We start from the raw sequence: 20,487 nt of genomic DNA, 5'->3' as shown, positions 1-20,487 counted from the left end.
ACTGTCTGGAGATGGGGTTGGAGAGAGGTAGGGAGTAAGCATTTCTCCTGGGCTCTTCCAGGAAAGTCCAGGGTTGGAGAAGGGATCTGGGCAGGGCTGAGAGCTGGTACCTGAAGGATGGTGGGCATGGTTTCATCCAGGTCATTATAGTAACTTGGCTGCTGGATAAAGATGTTCCCTGAAAAGAGAAGAGAAAGGTAGGAATTGGGAAAAGATGGTGGGGGAGGAGAGGACACGTTACAAATGGTTGCCAGCATATTCTGTGACCTTTCTCCCTTTTCCTAAGCCTGTCTGCACTAGAGCAGTCCTGGCCCCAGGCCCTGCTGGCACAGAGCTTTGGCCCAGCCTAGAAACTTCCCCAGCATGAGGGAGGGACTTTACTCAGTACAATTTAACCTTTTAAGCACCTCTGCCTAGCGAATTACATAAAAGGCCTGCCCTGGTCAAACCAGCTCGCCCTGATGTCCCCAGGGAGTGATCACATTTGGGCACCGTGCCTTGTATGACAGCATTGGCTTTGGAAGTGGGAGTTAGTCATCCAGGAAAATTAGAAGATATGATCTCTTTGCTTAAGAAACCTGGAGGCTACAATCCAGGATTCTTGCCAGGCCACACCTCTAATAATGTGAGGAGACTCTAAGGAGAAATTTGTCTGGAAATTCTCTTACCCTCTGCTTTTGAATATGCTAGCCATATTAATCCATCCTCTTCCAAGGTGAGAGGCCTGAAAGACATCTCGAGCTAAGGTTACCACACATTTGCAGTTGTTCTCAAAAAACAAAACTCCTTTCCGAATGTTTACTACCTCCGAGTGCGGCTGCTGTGAGTACGTAGGTTAGAGCATATGGTAACTGGAACAGAAACCAAGTGTTCCGGCTGCCCAAATGGCAAGGGAAGGAGAAAAAATCACAGCAAACTAGGAGGCATGACAATGCAAAATGCCAACACCCTTAAGAAGAGGCCAGGGTTCTTCATCCCACCGTGATCCTAAAGTCTGAGGCTGGGCGACTGTCAGGATGTGCTGAATTCTACGAGTCCTTTGTCTTTGGGCAGGTGTGTCCTCAGTTTCCTTAATGAAAACCCTGCAGCCCTTGCCCCATCTCAAAGGATTTGAAAAATCAATGAGATCAAAGGCCAGATGGGACTGGGTGAGTAAGCAAGTCACTATGTAGCCGGACTTTCTGTAAACACTTTCTTGGATGCCACTTCATTGCTTCATTCCAGAAAACTGAGTTTTAGCAGCTTGAGCTTGCTCAGTGCATCCCACCTCCAGATGGGTGCTGACCCCTCAACCCATAAAGGTACTCCCTGACCATCTGTGCATCCTAAACTTGATGGCAGGGAGAGACTGAACTGTCTTGTCTCCCCACCAAACTCTGTTCTTTCTCACAAAACCCTCCTATCCAAAGGTATCCTCAAGGTCAAGTCAAAACTCCTGACCACAGCACAAAGGGCCATGTGAGATCTGGCCCCATTGGCATCTCCAGCCACCTTCTCCCCATTTCCTGCCTTGCATTCCTCTCTCATACCTCTTCAACCACAGAGAACAAGCCCCATCCCCTCCCTCCACCTGGAGTGACCTCTCAGAGCTAAGTTCACCCTAAGGCAGGTGTCACCTTCTCCAGGCAGTGCCTCCTGACCCAGGCATTAGGAGCAGGTCTCCCTCCTCACCCCATACCACATGGTGGACCCCACCACATCCTGACTACCTGGCATGGGGTAAGGCCCTCTCTTATAATCCTTCTAGTGCTTAAGCCTGAGTAACAGGGATGTTTTACAAGCATCAAAACATCACATTTCACAACTGACTCTTTCCTCTCCTTTATCTGATCCAGTGACAGTGAAGTTCTGACTTTCAGTTTCACAAAGAAACTGTTAAGAAGTAAGGGACAACCTTCTCAGGCTAAAGCAGTATGGAAACCCAGAGGGGAAAAAAAAGTGGGGGGCGCCTGGGTGGCTCAGTTGGTTAAAGATCTGACTCTTGATTCTGGCTCAGGTCATGATCTCATGGTTCGTGACTTCGAGCCCCACATTGGGCTATACACCGAGCGTGGAGCCTGCTTGGGATTCTCCCTCTCCCTCTCCCTCTCTCTCTGCCCCTCCTCTCCCTATGCTCACGCACGCACACAATTTCTCTCTCCCTCCTTCTCTCACAATACACAAACTTAAAAAGAAAGAAAGGATGTGCCTGGATTGCTCGGTTGGTTAAGCGTCTGACTTCGGCTCACTCAGGTCATGATCTCATAGTTCATGAGTTTGAGCCCTGTGTCGGGCTCTGTGCTGACAGCCCAGAGCCTGGAGCCTGCTGCAGATTCTGTGTCTTGCTCTCTCTGCCCCTCTCCTCCTCTCAAAAATAAATAAACATTAAAAAAAATTAAAAGAAAGAAAAGAAACCCAGGGTGAATGGAAGATATTGCCAAAGAGATCAGTGCAGTCCTTGGTGGGGCCAAGGCCTGATGCACTCCTGCTTTCGCAAAGAGGCTCCAAGAGTCTACCTGAAAGGCCCTGCTTTCAAAATTACACTTACTAATTCAGAATTATCAACCTTGAAATTAAAAAAAAAATCCGGGTGTGTGTACAGGGGGATGGGGGTGCCAGATAAGGACTGGGCTTCTGCCCAAAGGAAAATCAGCCAGTTCCCTTGTTCCTTCCTTTTCTCCCTTGTCAACCCTCTTCCTACAGCTGACCTGCTTTGCTCAAGAGCGTCTGTGGTAGAGAAACTGGAGGCCACCCCTTTATGTGCCTCCTGCTCAAGGGTTGGAAAGAGCGCAGCTGTGTGTGTGTGTGTGTGCATGCATGCATGCATGCATGTGTGTGTGTGTGTGAGTGTCTGCAGGCCCCTCCTCCATACCCCCCTCAATGCACACACCCCAGCACACACACAATGAAGGGGCTCTGTATGCCTTTCTTGTCCTCTTTTCCATTAACCACCCTCTAAGAGCCGAAGAAAGGGCTCTCCTAAATAAGTCAATTAAGGGTTCTCAATCTGGGGCTAAAAACATTCTAAAACACCTCAACATCTGTAAGGCGGTATGTTTTTCTGGGGACAAGATTTCATCTGATTCTCAAAGAAGTCAGTGACTCAAAAGATTGGGGGCTTTCTCACACCACCCTTGCCCACCTGGAACTGTGGCCAGAAGTCTTCTCCCCCAGCATCTCACACCTCACAGATCTCTATGCCTCCACTCATAACCCTCTCCACCCCCCACCCCTCCCGAAGGCCCTTTCTCTGCACCCGACACCAGTTTTCTCCAGAATTGTTCAAACTTTTCCCTCCAGCTGAACTCCCTAAGCACTGCTTTATTCTGCCTCCGGGATGTCTTCTTCTGCCCCAGTAGCCAAACCAGGCTCTCACCTTCAAACCCACGCTGAAGCACTGGCCCCCTCCTCAGCCTCCTGTCACCACCCTCCCCACTGGCATGCTGCCAAATTAACCTTGATACCAGACAGCTCCTCCTTGCAGTTCCCATGGCCTCATGACAGTAAGAGCTCACAGTCATCAGGCACTTGTAATGAGCCAGGCACCATGCTAATCCTCACAACCATCCTATGAGGTAGGTGTATCACTAGTCTTCCCATCCTTCAGATGAGAAAACTGAGGCCGAGAGAGGCTAACTGACTTGGACAAAGTGACACAGCCAGGAACAGAGCTGGGGTGTGAATTGGGCAGAGCCTGCTTTCTGAGACACCAAGCGACACTGCTCCCCAAGTGCTAAAGACTGACATGGAGCCCTCCCTGAAGTGGCCCCAGCTTTCCCTTCCCCATTTCCTGCTGCTGTCCTCCCGGAATGCTCCGCTCTAACCAGACTGGCCTAATAACTGTTTCTCTAACTAATCATGCCTGTTTTTGCTCACTCACCCCATGCCCTCAGTCCACAGTAACATTATGAAGAGTCTTTCTCTGGGAAAGTCAAAGAAATGAACTGATGATCAGGGAACAATTAGATTTGAATGGGAAATCAGAGGCTGTTCCAATGAAAAGGCTGGATGTGAAATTTCATATATATTATGCTCTGATATGGTCCTGAAAAATATAGAGAGACAAGACTGGAAGGAAATAATCACCAAATGATTGTCTCTGGGAGCAGGAATTTGGTAATTGCTTTCTTGCTTTTTTACATTTTATATTCTCCCCAAATTTTCTAAATTAATATATATTATCTTTATTATTACCTTTATTATTAGGAGGAAGGAAGGAGGCAAGCCATTTCAAGGGATAACTTAGCTTTGTAATTGGGCATTTAGAGGACTATGTCCTATAATCTCAGAGGAGAAGCTGACAGTGGTGTCCTGGGTGAGCACCTCTTTGTGTCCAGCCCAATGCCATCAGCTGTGGTTCAAAGAGGAATCCACTGGCTGGAGCGCTTGGGTGGGTCAGTTGGTTAAGCGTCCGTCTCTTGGTTTCAGCTCAGGTCATGATCTCACGGTTCATGAGATCCAGGCCCACATTGGGCTCTGTGCTGACAGCATTGAAACAAAGCAGAGAAGAATCCACTGGGGCATTGTTCCCTCTGTCACATCTTAACCAAAGCTTCAGTCTCTGATGGAAACTTCCAGCCCACTGCTTTTTTTTTTTTAATGTTTACTTATATTTGACAGAGAGAAAGCACATGTGTACACAAGCAGAGGAGGGGCAGAGAGAGGAGGACAGAAGATCCAAAGGGGGCTCTGCGCTGTCAGCAACAAGCCCAATGTGGGGCTTGAACTCACAAACCACGAGTCCATGACTTCAGTTGAAGTAGGACACTCAACCGACTAAGCCGCCCAGGCGCCTCTGGCCCACTGCCTCTTGACGGGATCCAACTGCTGAAGTCATTCCTTTCTCAACCCAAAAGAGTCCTCTCTGAACTCTGTCTCCATCTATTCTCAGCAACAATGCAAATCATGACATTTTGGGGGCAGCCCCATTATCCTTGAAGCAGGGAGGGACGAAGAGCAAGAGCTCGAGAGTCAGGCCTATGTGACATAAATCCCAGCTTGGCCACTTATTAGTCATGGCCTCTCAGGCAAGTCCCTTATTTTAACCTCCATTTCCTTGTCTGTAAATAATGGTGATTACAGTGTCACATCACAGGGCTGCCGTGAGGATCCATTAAGATCACTTAGGAGGAGCACTCAGCAGAGTGCTGGGCCCCCAGTGAGCACTCACATAGAGGTTAGCAATCACTGCTGTTCTACTCTCACCACCAAAGCAAACTTCCTCACTACTTCAGCTGTTTGGCATGTGGCCTAATACTAAGATCCTTAAGGGACCGTGCGATACAGTGTTGTCTCCACTCCCCCATGGCCACCTAGTCGCATCTTTCAGAGTTGACACACATATACCTGCAAGGTCGTACCCAAGCCCCATCCGCCACTACAGTTCTGAATCCCCCGGCGCTCATCTAGGTGTCACCTTTGGGATGTCTAGTTCGGCATGTGGGGGCCATCTCTGTGCAGCCCTCTAGGCCCTGTGCCTTACGTACCTATCATCTTCTGGAGCAATGGTGAGTTGCCTTTTCCAAAGAGCACGCAGAGATCCAGGATCTTTGGGATGTCAAACAGGAAGTTATTGTAGAGGATTTCTCCAAATGCAGAGGGGGAAATGAAGTGATCCTAAGGAACAGTACAGAGAGGGAGGATGAGAGACTGTCTGAAAGCATATCTTTGTGAAGTAACAGCAAACTCACAAGAAACAACAGGGGACTGGCTCATAAATGAAAGCCTGTACACTCTGTGGACATATCTGGGCCTTATATATTGGCCTAGAGGTATAGCTATTCCTCATTTTAATGTAAAAAGAAGCAAAAATACACTATAAAAAGTTGGTTGGCATTCATTCTAAAATATTTATGGGTTGCAGCACCTGGTTGGCTCAGTAGAGCATGTGACTCTTGATCTTGGGGTCATCAGTTTAAGCCCCACATTGGGCGTAGAGCTTACTTTAAACTAAAAATAAAATATTTACAGGTAAATTACCATGATGTTTGGAATTGCTTTAATATACTCAAGGGAAAGAAAATACTCCAATAAAAAAAAAAAAGAAAATTAAGGGGAAGAAAGAAAATAAGATTGGCAAAATATTGATAATTATTAAAGCTGGTGATGGGTATGTAGGATTCATTATGCTTTTGTATATATTTGAAAATTTCTATACTACAAAGTTAAAAAAAAAGCAAGATCCTATTGTAAAAATAAATGTACACACACACACACACACACACACACACACACACACACACACATCTAAAGGAAAAAAAATTCCCTGAAGGAATATGCACCTTAATGGTGGTTATTTTCAGGGAAAGGGATTTTCCTTTCTGTAATGTTTGAGTTGTTTAGAGACAGCATGATTTTTCAAATTGGAGGAATAAAAGTAAATGTTTTTAAAAAGCACATACAAGTGGGGGGCCTAGGTGGCTCAGTTGGTTAGGCGTCTGACTTTGGCTCAAGTCATGATCTCACGGTTTGTGAGTTCAAGCCCCACATTGGGCTCTGTGCTGACAGCCCAGAGCCTGGAGCTTGCTTCAGATTCTGTGTCTCCCTCTCTCTCTGTCCCTCCCCTGCTCGTACTCTGTCTCTCTCTGTCTCTCAACAATAAATGAATGTTAAAAAAAAAAAAAAAAGCACATACAAGTTCCTTTAACAAATCAGGATCAATGTTTTCAATCCTCTGAAGCATAAAAAAAGGCAGTTACATGTCAACTGGCAAAGGGGCCTCGGCTTCCATTGATGAAAATACTTGATGTAATACAGACCCAGTGAATTTGCGGATAAGATGGGTGGCACAGATTTCTTCCCCAATGGTAGGAATAAAGGCGGAGGGGAGACAAAGAGGAAACGTGATACTTCCAGAGCCTTCCTTCCCAGGGGCGGGAGAGTCTGGCACAGACGTGTCGGGTGGCAGGTAGCACCCCATCACGGGATCAGGGGCTTACTTTGGATTCCTTATGAGTGGACATGCGGAGGAAGGTGAGGAAAACACTTCGATGGAGCCGTTTCTGCATGTCAACAACCTCAGGGGCCGGGGCCACCCACTCGTCGAACTTTCGGGGGACATAGCGCAGATAGGAGTCCAGGCACTTCTGCAGGGTTTCATCGAAGATAACCTATGCCAGACAACAGATCAGAGCAAGGATTTGTCACTGAGGCCCAAGGGCTTGTGGGTGGACTGTGCAGGGGCTCATGGCCTACCAGCCCTGGCCTAAGGCAAACACTCCAACCCCAAGGGACTAAGGAGGTATGAATGAGCCGAGGGCTAAACACAAGTTTCTAAAAATGACACGTTGGAAGGCGTTGTGTAAACATCATTAAGATCGTGATACAAGACAGAACAATCCAAACCACAATTTGCTGTTAAGGATCCAGTGTAAGAAGTAGAGAGAAAAGCATCTCCTAGGGGGAGAAAAACAACAACAGCAACCAACCAACGGCATGTCATGTGCTTTGTCTTAGTGTTAATTTTGATAGAATGTTACCTGGCACCAGAATTTATCGTGAGGCAAGGCCAGGAGCCAGTCGAGGTCATTGGCTACGAAGGTGGCGCGTTCCAGGTACTCCTCCACTAGGGCGGGAATGTTGTCTTTAGGGGGCGGTTTGTATAACACAAAATACCGGTCTGCCTTCTGCTCGGGGTGCTACGGATCCAAAAACCACGTGTTAACGTGGCAGAGGTTAGTCAGCGAGGGCCCATTTGCCAACCCACAGCAATGACAACACTTGGCTGTTCCAACCGGTGACCCTCCAAGGAGTTTTTAAGCATAAAGAACCAAGTGTCTCTAACAAAGGGGGCTTGGTTGCATCCAGGGAACACTAGGCAGGCATTCAAAACCATGTGTTTTGGAGGATATTTAATGACACGGGGAAAGGTCAAGGGAAGAGAAAGCAGGATATGAACCTATTTAATATAACCAGTTTGGGGATTTTTTTTTTTTTTTAAATTTTTTTTCAACGTTTTTATTTATTTATGGGACAGAGACAGAGCATGAACAGGGGAGGGGCAGAGAGAGAGGGAGACACAGAATCGGAAACAGGCTCCAGGCTCCGAGCCATCAGCCCAGAGCCTGACGCGGGGCTCGAACTCAACGGACCGTGAGATCGTGACCTGGCTGAAGTCGGACGCTCAACCGACTGCGCCACCCAGGCGCCCCTAACCAGTTTGGGGATTTTTAAAGAAATATATATATTTACACAGGTTAAAAAAAGTGGCGGTGGAGTGGGGGAGTAACAACCCAAAGCTAATAGTGATTACCTTTGGTGGGGGGTAATTAGGACTTGAATATATTTTCCAATTTAAAAAACATACACGTGTATTACTTTTTAAGTTATTTTGTAATTACATGAGGGAGACACATATTTTCTTTCAAAAGTTACAATCCTGCCGAGAAGGAGAGTCTCCTGGGAGGATAACTCCCCGTGTCGCCGTGTCCTCCCAGGGGTGACCACTCACCATTCAGTAAGTGTCCCTGCAGACCTTTTCTAGGCTTTTAGGGGAAAATATACTCATAGAAGGTATTTCAGATTTGTTTTCATCTTTCTTACATAAACAGAATCATACTGTATGTATCATGCTGTATCCTTCTTAGAATCAGAGACAAAAAAAAAAAAAAAAAAACAACTTCGGGAATTTTTTTTCTTTTAAAGATGCTAATCCAGGAACACGGCAGGTCTCAGCTTAGAATTCATAAGTTCTTTCTTCCAACCCTTACCTTGCCATGAACAAACCTTACTTTGTTCACCTTAAAGAGATGAGCTCAGTTTTCTCCCCTGACTACATAAGGGCTGCTTTCTCCAGGGGAAGTGGTAATAGGAGGAAGGCTGGGCAACATCTCAGTGGTTATCAACCACAATCCACCCATTTCCAGGTTTGTCAGTCCAGGGGGACAGGAAAATCATGACTGATTGGTCAGTTTTCTCAAGAACCCCCTATGTCTCCCTACTGCCTGATGCAAGTCTTCAAACTGTGGTGTCTTTGAATCACACAAGGATTCCTTGGGGGCCAGCTATGAGAGGAGCCTTCAGAATCCCTCCCACTGAAATCAGAATTTAAGGGATGCCTGAGTGACTCAGTTGGTTAAGCGTCCAACTTCGGCTCAGGTCACGATCTCATAGTTCATGGGTCTGTGAGTTCGAGCCCTGCTTTGGGCTCTCTGCTGTCAGCACAGAGCCTGCTTTGGATCTTCTGTCCTCCTCTCTCTCTGCCCTCTCCTGCTTGTTCTCTATCTCTCTCTCAAGATAAATAAAAACTTAAAAAAAAAAAAAAAAGAAATCAGGATTTATACAGTGGGCTTCCAGGTGCAAATTTTTTGAAAAAGGAAATCCTGCTGACTGAAACAAGTTCAAAACAACTCTCTAGGATCTAAATTCATCTCCTTGATTTCCAAGCTCTTCCCCTCCTCTATCTGTTGTCATTTCCCCTCTTAGGTCACTTTTTAGGCAGGGCTACTCATCACCCCCTACTCCTCTGACAGATGTGTGCGTGCACACACACCCTGAAATTCTACCTTCCTTGCGATCCTACAAACATTTACTGGCACACTGTTGTGTGTCATGTGCATGTTCATGTACATGAAGAAAACATCCACGTGCTCACAGAGCCTATGCTCCAGAGGGGCAGATGCACATCTAAGCCATCAAGGGAGCACAAAACAGAGGAAGTGACAACTCAAACCTGGCAAAGATACCGTGGGAGTGCAAAAGGTACCTAGAGATACCTACAGGACAGGGGACAACTGTACCTAGAGGACAAGGGACAACTTCTCAGAGCAGGCAGCATCTAAGCTGGGCCTCTGAAATTGAGAAAGATTTTTAGATGAGAAAAATGGTATTTTATGGAGGGATAAAAATGGGCCATGAAATAAAAGGGAACTAGAATGCACTGGGTGGTGGGAAATAGATTTGGAGGAAGAGAACACTGGAATGGTGCTAATAAAAGCCACCACCTGGGGCACCTGGGTCGCATCTGACTTCGACTCAGGTCATGATCTCAGGGTTTGTGAGTCTGAGCCCCACATTGGGCTCTATGTTGACAATGTGGAGCCTGCCTGGTATTCTCTCTCCCTCTCTCTGCCCTTCCCCAACTTGCACACATGCATAATCCTTCTCTCTCTCAAAATAAATTAATTAAAAAAAAAATAAAAAAAAAAAAAGCCACCACTTAACAAGGACCTGCCCAATGCCGGGCTACTGAGTAGGTATGTCCCACAGCCTATTTCTTTTTTATCTACAACTACTTAAAAGGGAAATAGTATTCTCCCCATTTTACAGAGGAGGAAACAAAGAATCAGTAAGGTTCAGGAATTCTGCTAAGGTCACAGGGCTAAGGAGGCAACTGAGACAGGATCTGAAGCAAAGCTTATGCTGCTGATGGACTGAATGACCTACAGTACCCATGTGCCATCCTGGTCTCCCTCTTTATCCTTCTGAGCCCAGCTCTGACCTCATCTCCCCAACTCCCACCCCTATCTAGGTTAGGGATTCACCTGGGATCCCCTAACACCTGCCCTCTATGCTTCCCCAACCACAGCACCTGCTGAACTGTATCAAAAGTACTTCCAGATCAGTGGTTACTACAGATGGGGAGAGAAGAAAGAATGGATCACAAAAGGGCACAAAGAAACTTTTGCGAGTGGTAGAAATGTTCATTATCTTGATTACAATGATAGCTTTGTGGTATATACTAGTGTCAACACCAACCAAATTGTATACTTTAAATTATGTGCAGCTTAGGGGTGCCTCGGTGGCTCAGTCGGTTAAGTTTCCGACTTCGGCTCAGGTCCTGCTCTCACGGCTTATGGGTTTGAGCTCTGTGTCGGGCTCTGTGCTAACAGCTCAGATCCTGGAACCTGCTTCGGATTCTGTGTTTCCCTCTTTCTCTGCCCCTCCTCCACTTATGCTCTCTCTCTCTCAAAAATAAATAAACATTAAATATGTGCAGTTTAGTGTCCTTCAATGACACCCTAATAAGGTTACATAAAAAGGGAGGGCCTGCCTTCTCTGTCTCCCCCACTAACCTGTAGGTCTCCAGAAGCCATCTGGGCTTTGCTCACCACAGCATTCCCAGTCCCTAGAATAGTGTCTGGCATTGAGCCAACTCTCCGTATATATTTACTGGCTGGCTGAGGAATGAAGGTGTGTAATGAAGGACCAGATCCCACCAAGTTCTTTGAAGGACCTTGAATGCCAAATTCAAGAGTGGGGACTTTATTCTGTAGGTAACAGGAGCCACGGGAGATTTCAGGGCAGAGTGCAGCAGGCTCCAGCTGTATCTTCCACCCTTCAAGCCTGGCTCAGGTCCCACTTGCTCTGTGAAGCTTTCTGGACATTCCCTGCCCATCAAACTTCTGTTCTGCTTATCTTGATAAGAAACTATTTTATACATCTTTCCAAATGTTCCCCTACGTGAGTCCTGTCTTCCTCAAGGGGCTCATTCACTCATTTGGGCCCAAGACTTTATTTCTTTCGGATTTTCAAGAGCACCAAGTGTGTGCTGTGTGCGCAGTTAGCTACTCAATAAACATAAGCTCCACCCATCACCCTGCAAAGGCAGCGTGGTGGCTACCCCTTGGCTAGAGATCTCCTTGTCCTAAGTTGGGACTAAAGAGACAAATATACAGGGACGCCTGGCTGGCTCAGTCAGTTAAGCGTCCAACTCTTGGTTTCGACTCAGGTGATGATCTCACAGTTTGTGGGATCGAGCCTCGGGGTGGGCTCCGCGCTGATGACACACAGCCTGCTTAGGATTCTCTCTCTCCCGCTCTTTCTGCCTCTCCCCCACTTGTGCTCTCGCTCTCTCTCAAAATAAATAAATACACTTAAAAAAAAAGAGAGACAAATACACAGTGGGTAAATATCCTTCAGCATGGTCAATAAGACCACTCCTTGATCAGGCAGCTGTCTCCCCTCAGCTCATCCTTCTTCCCACCCTACTTCCCATTCGAAGCTTCTGCCACTTGTCACTGTTGTCATCATCACCATTATTGAGTGCTTACTATGTTCTGGTCACATGGCCAAGTATGTGTGAGATTTAACACAAAGCTTGTGCGCCTTAACTCAATGATACTGCTTACATCCGAGTCACTGGTGGTTGGTGTAGGAGTCAGGCTCTCTCAAGACTCTGGGACAGTAAGTATACTTGGGTCCTCCTGCCGGGTTCATCCTTCTCCCACTGCTCTGCCCAGCTAGTGCTTATTCCCCCTTCAATACCTGGTTCAGGATCCTCTTCTTTCAGGAAGCCTTCCCTAGCTGTGCATGCCCCCCCAGCACCACTCCCAAGACCAGCCAGCCCTACAGTCCTTCAGTCTGGATCAGTGGCTTGGGCTCTGCACCCACATAGCCACCTGGACTTCTATCACAACCCTGATCACACTATAGAGAAACTACTGGACTCCTTTGCTCTTAGTCCACACACCCCTCAAGGCCAGGAACCATGTCTATTTTCTCTGTAGCTCCAGCATCTGGCACAAAGCCTGTCTGGAGTTCTTGACTCATTTACTGAATGTTTCCTGAGAGAAATGCACTTGGCACTGGGAAACCAGAATGAAGGGAAGGGACCAGGTCCCTGTTCTCATGGAGCCCACAGCCTAGCAACCCAGGTATTAAGTACATGGGGAAGGACTGAGATGGAAAATCAGTCAACTACTTAAGAAGTCAGTCTCCACCAGCCCAACAGAACTCTGTGTGTGTGTGTGTGTGTGTGTGTGTGTGTGTGTGTGTGTGTGTATGTTTAATGTTTCGTTAAATTTATTATTGAGAGAGAGAGAGAGAGAGAGCGTGCACGCGCGCACAAGCGGGGAAGTGCAGAGAGGAAGACTGAGAATCTCAAGCAGCTCCGCGTTGTCAGCACAGAGCCCAATATGGGGCTCAAACTCACAAACCGTGAGATCACGACCTGAGCCGAAATCAAGAGTCGGACACTTAACCAACTGAGCCACCCAAGTGCCCCAGAACTTTCTGTGTTAATGGAACTGTTCTATACCTGTGCTAACAAATACAGTAGGCATTTACCACATGGGCTATTTTAATTTAAATTAACTAAAATTAAATAAAAAATGCAGTTCTTCAAATTATCCACATTTCAAGTGCGCAATCCCTATATGTGGCGAATGACTATTGCACTGTGGCTACCATACTAGGCAGAACGGTTCCAGATTTTCTGATAAACACCCTCCTCACATAAAAAGGTTATGAAAACAAACCCACAGGCTTTATAGCAGAAAGTTTAAGGGTATGAGAGTCAGTCTAGCTGGGCTCCCATCCTGGCTCCCCTAACTTCCTAGTTCTGCGACCCTGAACTTTCAGTTTCCTCATCTGTAAAATGGGGACAATCAAAATACCTACTCACAGGGCCATGGTACAGCTTAAACGAGATAATCCAAGTGAAGTGTTTAGGAAGATTTGGCCCAGAGAAAGTGCTCTACAAATGTTAAGTCATATTACTAAAGAGTAGTTAGGAAATAATAAGAAGCCATCCAGAAAGCAGGAAATAAAATACCAAGCTCTTGTTTCCCACGACTTTACTCAAACCCCCCTAGGAAATACTTCCTCAATACTTGAGCTTGTTCAAGGAAGCTCACATTCTTGGGAAAACAGTAAGTGGGTACGGGGACTCTAGTCCCCACGTCTGTCTCCTTCAGCAGCCTGGCACCTCTCCGCAGCCCATATCTCACTCTGCAGCTCACAGCCTCCTTATTTTTCAGTCTCCCAAGCCCTGCAGAGTTGGTATGTGGCAGGTGGCGCTTAGCCCATTGCAATAAAAGACAGCCTGACCTCTGAAACTGGTGTTCCCCCTGAAGTGTGGATAATAGGTGAGACAGCTCTGAAAAAGGCCTACCTGAAACCTGAACACTTCCCGCAGGGTCAAATCCCCAAACCAGACTTTGGGCTAGATCTTTTTTCTAGGCCAGCTCAGGTTGAGTCAGAACTGCCATCAGACTCTGATTCAAAATGAAATGCTTTGGAGGAAAGGTGTGGGGTGGCAACATGGAAAATACTACTCAAATTCAAGCTGCTGCTCAGAAAGGAAACTTCTGCACCGGGTCTGGACGGATCTAGTAGTGTCCCAGCTACTGAATTACTATTGACTATGGCCCTCGGGTCATTCTTGGAACAGATAAAGGAGGAATTTGCTTTTTGCTTCTGAAATTGCAAGAATGATAATATCAGGCTGAACAGCCTCAAGGTACCGGCTCACCAGCGCTGGTGAAGTCCTCAGTTTTCCTGTCTTCAGGTCCGTGTGGGTGATCTGGAGTTGGTCCAAGGGCAGAGATGGCATTGTGCTGTGTGACCCTCCTGTAAGGAATATGGATGGGAAGAAGAGAGCAGACACATAGGCTCCTGGTGGAAGGAGCCTGCTCTGGAACTGATCTCAGAGCCAGGAGAGAGGCTTCACCCTCTGGCCTCAGGAGGCTCCTGACTTAGTTCCTGAAGACCCAGTTCCTGTACCTACTAATTCAGACGGAGGTGACTTTTCTGCCTAATGCTGGAGTTCTCAACTGAGGAGGAAAACACTCCCCAAGTGACTTCTGATATATTCTCACTGACTTTGTGTTGTATCGGCTAAAAGTACATTATTTTGGGGGGCACCCGGGTGGCTCAGTTGGATAAGCATCCAACTTCGGCTCAGGTCATAGATCTCACAGTTCGTGGGTTCAAGCCCCACATAGGGCTCTGTGCTGACAGCTCAGAGCCTGGAACCTGCTTCAGATTCTGTGTCTCCCTCTCTCTCTGCCCCTCCCCTGCTCATGCTCTGTCTCTTCTCAAAAATGAATAAACGTGAAAAAAAAAGTACACAGATTATTTTCATTATAGCTCCAACTCTGTGGTCCCTCTGAGCTCTGTGAAGACAGTGCCTGGGCTCTCCTTCTCTTGCTATCTTTTCTGTGACAGGCCTGATACAGAGTTGGTCTCATCAAATGTTTGACTCGTCAAATGAGTGACTGAATATGAGGACACTTTTCTTAAGAATTCTAACCAGATTGGCAGTCTTTTGAGGGAATGGAGTCATGAGCCTTTCCTCACTCACTTATAGAGAGTTTTAATATTTTACAACCTCCTTAGGCTTCAAGGAAAAAGGACATGGATGAACAGAAGGACCAGAGAGGACAACAGAATTCACAGAAACCTGCCAGTGTGAGCTCTTTTCTGCAGAGGCCCAAACCCACCTCAGAGTCAGTGAGTGGCAGACATCATGTCTCTTGTCTTCCCATCCAATGTTCTGTCCATAATTCTACTTGGCCGGACCCACAGAAGGGACATGCATATTGGCTGAATCATGGAATGGAAGTGAATCGGGCCCCTAATTCACTAATGGAAGACATGCCATAAAAGGCCAGCACAGTCTCAATGACAACATAAAGCCATATTGAGCCTGGGATGAGGAAACCATCTGTCACCTCCTGAGAACCTCACAGATGAGGTGAGGGGCTCAGTCAGCTATGAGTTACAGGGAGGCCCGTATCTCAGATATCAGGCCAGGCCCTGGTGTTATGAAGACAGACTGATAATGCAGGGTCTCTGCCCCACAGGAGCTTACAGTCCAATAATTACAATGATAATGGCAGCAGCAGCAGCAGCAGCAGCAGCAGCAGCAGCAGCAGCAGCAACATGCTTATCATATGCTGGTGCTTTTCCTAGGCCTTTTCTCAGCATTAACATGCTTGGCATATATTAATGCTCATGACAACTCTAAGGTGAGTCTATTTTTATCCCCATTTCATCAATGTGGAAACAGAGGCTCAGAGAAGATGAGAAACTTTCCCTAGGACTCAGTAGTTGGTGAAGCTGGCTGGCTCTTAACCATTAGCTGTACTGAGTCTAGTGATAGTGTAGCTGAACTTGGGTGTTGCTGTAGGAAAGCATTTCTAGGGAGCCTAAAGGATCAGGAGAGCCTGAATTGAGTCTTGATAGTGGCGATTAGCCAGGAAGAAGGGTGCTCCAGACAGAGGATATAGCAAGAGCAAAGGTAAGAAGGTAGGAAGCAGCTTGGTACATAAAGGATCTTAGTTCATGGGCTGTTTTAAAGACTGTGAAGATACCCATTATAAAAGGATGTAAAAGAGAGAGGACCACTCTGTCTAGTCCTCAAGGCTTATTCCAGGTCTAGAATCTCAGTGGGTCAGACATGTCGTCCCTGCACACATGAGGTGGCCTCAAAATAATCACAAGGTGAAGTAATGAAAGGGGCTTGGGTAAGTTTTCACCTTTCAGCTTTGCAAAACATTGATAATGTACACATGTTGTACGTACATTATTTTTTTTTTAATTTTTAATGTTTATTTATTTTTGAGAGAGAGAGAGAGAGAGAGACAGAGTATGAGTGGGAGAGAGGCAGAGAGAGAGAGGGAGACACAGAATCAGAAGCAGGATCTAGGCTCTGAGCTGTCTGCATACAGCCTGATGTGGGGCTCGAACTCACGAACCATGAGATCAGGACCTGAGCCGAAGTTGGACGTTTAACTGACTGAGCCACCCAGGCGCCTGCACATACATCATTTTTAATCAAGTTATTATCTTACTAGCCTCTCACAACAACCCAGTTAAGCACAACAAGGAGTATTATGCTCAGATGTCCAAAGAGGGACTTCGATTTGCTCAAGGCATATACATTAGTGGCCAAGTTGAAACTAAAGCCCAGACCTTCTGCTTTAGCACCTGGGTCTCCTGTGCTGAACATACTAAAAATATTTATTTCCTAACCCCCTAGTGATGCTGGGAGGGCAGCTGGGAACACCAGGGGTCTGCTCACCAGTGCAGAATCTAAATGACTCACAGGCCCTGTTCTTTCCATATTCACATTCCAAAGACGGTTGTGGGAGTGTCCAATGTAGGGACCTAGGTTGGGGAAAGAGCCATAGTAGGTGGTGGCTCTTTGTCCTTTAAATTCTAAGCCACAGAGACCAGGCCTAGATGGGTAGAGACAGCTACCTGATTTCAGAAGAAATCCACTCATACAAGCTAGTGCCTATAAAGGTGGTTCAGACCCAGGCTGCTGTGGTGGTTAAAAGAGAGCTTTATAGTTCTGCAACCTGGGTTCATATCCTGGCTCCACCTTTTCCTACCCATGTTTGAGACCTTGAGACAGTTCCTTAAACTCTCTAAGCCTTGATTTCCTCACCTGTAAAATTGAGATGTGAGAAGAATCGATGGTAAGTGTTCAACACAGTACTTGGCACATAATAAGCACTCAATAAGGTTTGCTTGTGATTACAAGTCCCAACCATAGGCAGAACACTTGGGACTTCCTCATTTACTCACCAAACACTGACTGAATACATTCTGGGTCCTAGGCATATAAATGATTATTCAGTGTGATCAGAGCTGTAATAGGAAATATCCAAAACAAGCACAGCAGAGAAAGGGAAGATGACCCATAACTGGTTGTTGAAAGATAGGAAGGAAAGATGGGAAGGAAGAACATTCCAAGCAAAGAGCAAGTGTGAACAAAGATTCAGAACCAGTGGCTTTGAAGGAAGAGGGAAACATTTGGCATGGCTGAAAACACAAGGTCAGGAAGGGGATGACAGAAGTAGAGATGAGGTTGGAAAGGAAAGGTGAAGACATTTTACAAAGAGCCTCCCGGGCTCCTGGGTGGCTCAGTTGGTTAAGCCTTCAACTCTTGATTTCAGCTCAGGTCACTATCTCACAGTTCATGAGATGAAGCCCCAAGTCAAGCTCTGTGCTGACAGCACAGAGCCTGCTTGGGATTGTCTTTCCTTCTTTCTCTACCCCTCCCCTGATTGTGCTCGTTCTCTCTCTCTCTCTCTCTCCCTTTCTCTCTCTCTCTCAAAAAAGAGAGCCTCCAATGCTATGCTAAAGATTTTGGTCTTTCATCTGAAGGCAGTGAGGAGTCATTTAAGTAGAGAAGAGATATAATCAGAAAGAAAAGACAATAACCTGGTGGCAGAGAGACTGCCTATGAACCCTTGGAGAGCAAAGACCATATTAATGATTAATGATTAGTCATTTGTGATCACCTACTATGTGCCAAGCATTGAAGCCTGGCAAATACCAAGGTAGACAAATAATAGACTTGGTCCTGCCTTTCATAGACCTTACAGTCTTTATGGGAAAGACAGATATGAATTGAATAGCCATACAAACTAGTTATACCATGATGTATGCTATGTAGGTCAGGCCCCTGGGGCTGTGACAGCATTTAACAGAGAGAACAGTTGAGGGAGGGAGCATGTCAAGGAAGATTTGAGTTTCATCTAAAGTATGGTAGAAATTAACTAGGCAAAGACTAGACTGTAAGTTCCAGAAAGGCTCTAAGTTCCATCTGTGCCCGCCAGTGCATCCTTCATGCCAAGCAGGGCAGCAGAAGCCAAAACTTAGAAAAAGGCTTTCTATAGAAGGTGAGCTTGGTGCAAGCACCAACTACAATAAGGCCTGAGAGCATTGCCAGGGCTACTGCTGCCTCAGTTTCTCTGTCTGTCATCACCCTTCTGGTCTCAATTCAATATTACTTTCCTCAGAGATGTTCGCAGACAACCTGACCTAAAGTATTCACTCCGCAGTTACTGGCATATCTTTCATTATCTTGTGCCTTTATTTGTCGCTGTCTCCTGCCACTTGTTTGTCTTGCTGTTTGTATCCCCAGCGCCTAGATCTGTGCAGGAGGCGCTAGACATGTATTTGTTAACGAATGAATGAACTCTAAGGAAACTGAAACCCAGAGTGAGAGTAGGAGGCCTGTGACTCGTCCAAGGTCACTCTGGGGCTGAGCCTCGAACCCGAGACTCACGGCTCTGGTGGCCTGGCCTCAGGGGCGACTCACGGCCCCTGGGGCAGCGTCAGTCTCGGCCCCGCCAGACAGGCGGAGAGGCCCGCGGCCGCCGGGGGCATGGCCGCGACTCCTCCCAGACCGGATGCCCCCTATTCGGCAGGGCCCAGCCACGCACTCACCTCGGCGGCTCCACTACCGGCGCTGTGCCGCCCCCGCCGCCGCCGCCGCCGTCCACGGTGACAGCTCCCAGTGCGCCGACACTTCCGGGGTCAAACGGCGATTCCGCAGGCGCAGACAGGAAGCCTCGGCCCCGCCCCCGCCCCCGGTGCTAACTGCCTTAGAGAAGCCGGACCCGTGGTCACGCCCCCAGCCTTAAGACTCCGCCCCCACAAGGAACAGGCCGGACTGTAACCACGCGCCCTGCCCCCTCTTCTCTCCCTAGAGGTTCAACCTGTTGGAAAGTATTGTACCTGGCTTTACAGGATCTCAGGTTTCCACCTCCCTCCTAACCTTCTCAGTCATTGTTTTACAAATTTAGTCCAAAAGAGTAGTTTTAACAAGTCAAAAGCATAAACATGGTGTTGAGCAGAAAAAAGCGAAGTGGTACAGACTCAAATTTTGTTGATAGGAACTTCTAGGACAGGCAAAACTAGTGAGTGGTGATGGGTTTACGATGGTGGTTATCTCTGGGGCTCATGACTGGAAGGGGCCACAAGTGAGACTGGGGACATTCAGTAGATGTGTTCAATTTGGAAAAGTCATCAAATTGTACACCTATGAGTTGTGCACTTTCCTGTGTGTGTGCAATGCAAAAAGGTTTTTTGTTTTTGTTTTTGTTTTTGTTTCAAATCAGGAAGACTGCATAGAGCTATCTTAAAAGCAAAAGGCAAAATTTCCACAGAATGTCTTAGGTGGTATAGGGTTGGTGTTCTCAAACCTGGCTATGCATCAGAGGCATCATAGAAAGCTAGTTAAAAATACACAACCCAAGGGGCACCTGGGTGGCTCAGTCTGTTAAGTGACCAGCTTCGGATGAAGTCATGATGTCACGGTTCCTGAGTTGGAGCCCCACATTGGGCTCTCTGTTGTCAGCACAGAGCCCACTTCAGATCTTCTGTACCCCTCTCTCTTTCTGGCCCTCCCCCGCTGGTTCTATCTCTCTCTTTCTCAAAAATAAATAAATAAACTTAAAAAAAATTACACAACCTGGCCTTAATCTCAGTGCCTGGCACACAGTAAGGATTCAAAAACCACCATTATCATGAGAGTGTTATGGAATCCCCTAATGGAACACACAACCCAGCCCTGTGAGTCATGAAATATTATCCAGCACCATCCCAGTGCCAGACCCTGCTGTCTGCACTGGGGTTATAGGGAACAACAAGCCCAGTACCTGTCCCAAAGAAGCTTACAAGGTAGGGGGTGGCAAGAAAACCAAAAGCTATAAGGATTTGTGATGAATTCAGGGTGCTAGGGAAGTAGGGAAGATGGGCTCTGAACCAGAAATGGGATGGGAGGGATTGGATACTATATTAGTTATGTATTGCTGCCTAACAAATTACTACCGACTTTGCAGCTTATAACAACACACATTTATGATCTCATATTTACTATGGGCCAGGAATCTGGACACAGCTTAGCTGGCTCCTCTGCATCAGGGTCTTCCACAAGGCTGCAAGGAAAGGGTCAGCCAGGGCTGGAGTCTCATCTGAAGGGTCAACTGAAGAAGGATCTCCTTCCAAGTTCATGTGGCTGTTGCCCAAATTCAGTTCCTTGGTCGTTGT

General features: G+C 46.8%; 1 protein-coding gene across 2 annotated transcripts in view; it reads right to left on the bottom strand.

Annotated features, from left to right (window-relative positions):
* Nucleotides 1–18,981, bottom strand: part of ASCC2 (activating signal cointegrator 1 complex subunit 2) — a 43,178-nt gene extending 24,197 nt beyond the window's left edge. Inside the window, exons 1-6 of one of the 2 annotated variants that reach the window (XM_086682112.1) lie at nt 18,883–18,981; nt 14,171–14,268; nt 7,458–7,616; nt 6,918–7,088; nt 5,466–5,595; nt 111–178 (exon numbers count right to left, since the gene is read on the bottom strand). In XM_086682112.1, the coding sequence (XP_086538238.1) occupies nt 111–178; nt 5,466–5,595; nt 6,918–7,088; nt 7,458–7,616; nt 14,171–14,251 (609 nt within the window). In that variant the 5' untranslated portion in view covers nt 14,252–14,268; nt 18,883–18,981. The remainder of the gene's footprint in view (nt 1–110; nt 179–5,465; nt 5,596–6,917; nt 7,089–7,457; nt 7,617–14,170; nt 14,269–18,882) is intronic. The other variant, XM_086682113.1, reaches the window with a different exon arrangement.
* Nucleotides 18,982–20,487: the final 1,506 nt, after the last annotated feature.

The sequence above is a fragment of the Puma concolor genome, chromosome D3 (assembly GCF_028749965.1).
Source record: "Puma concolor isolate L17-30 chromosome D3, mPumCon1.1.hap2, whole genome shotgun sequence".
Taxonomy (NCBI): Eukaryota; Metazoa; Chordata; class Mammalia; order Carnivora; family Felidae; genus Puma; species Puma concolor.
The sequence above is the reverse complement of the archived record's forward strand: the minus strand, read 5'-3'. Positions and strand labels throughout refer to the sequence as shown.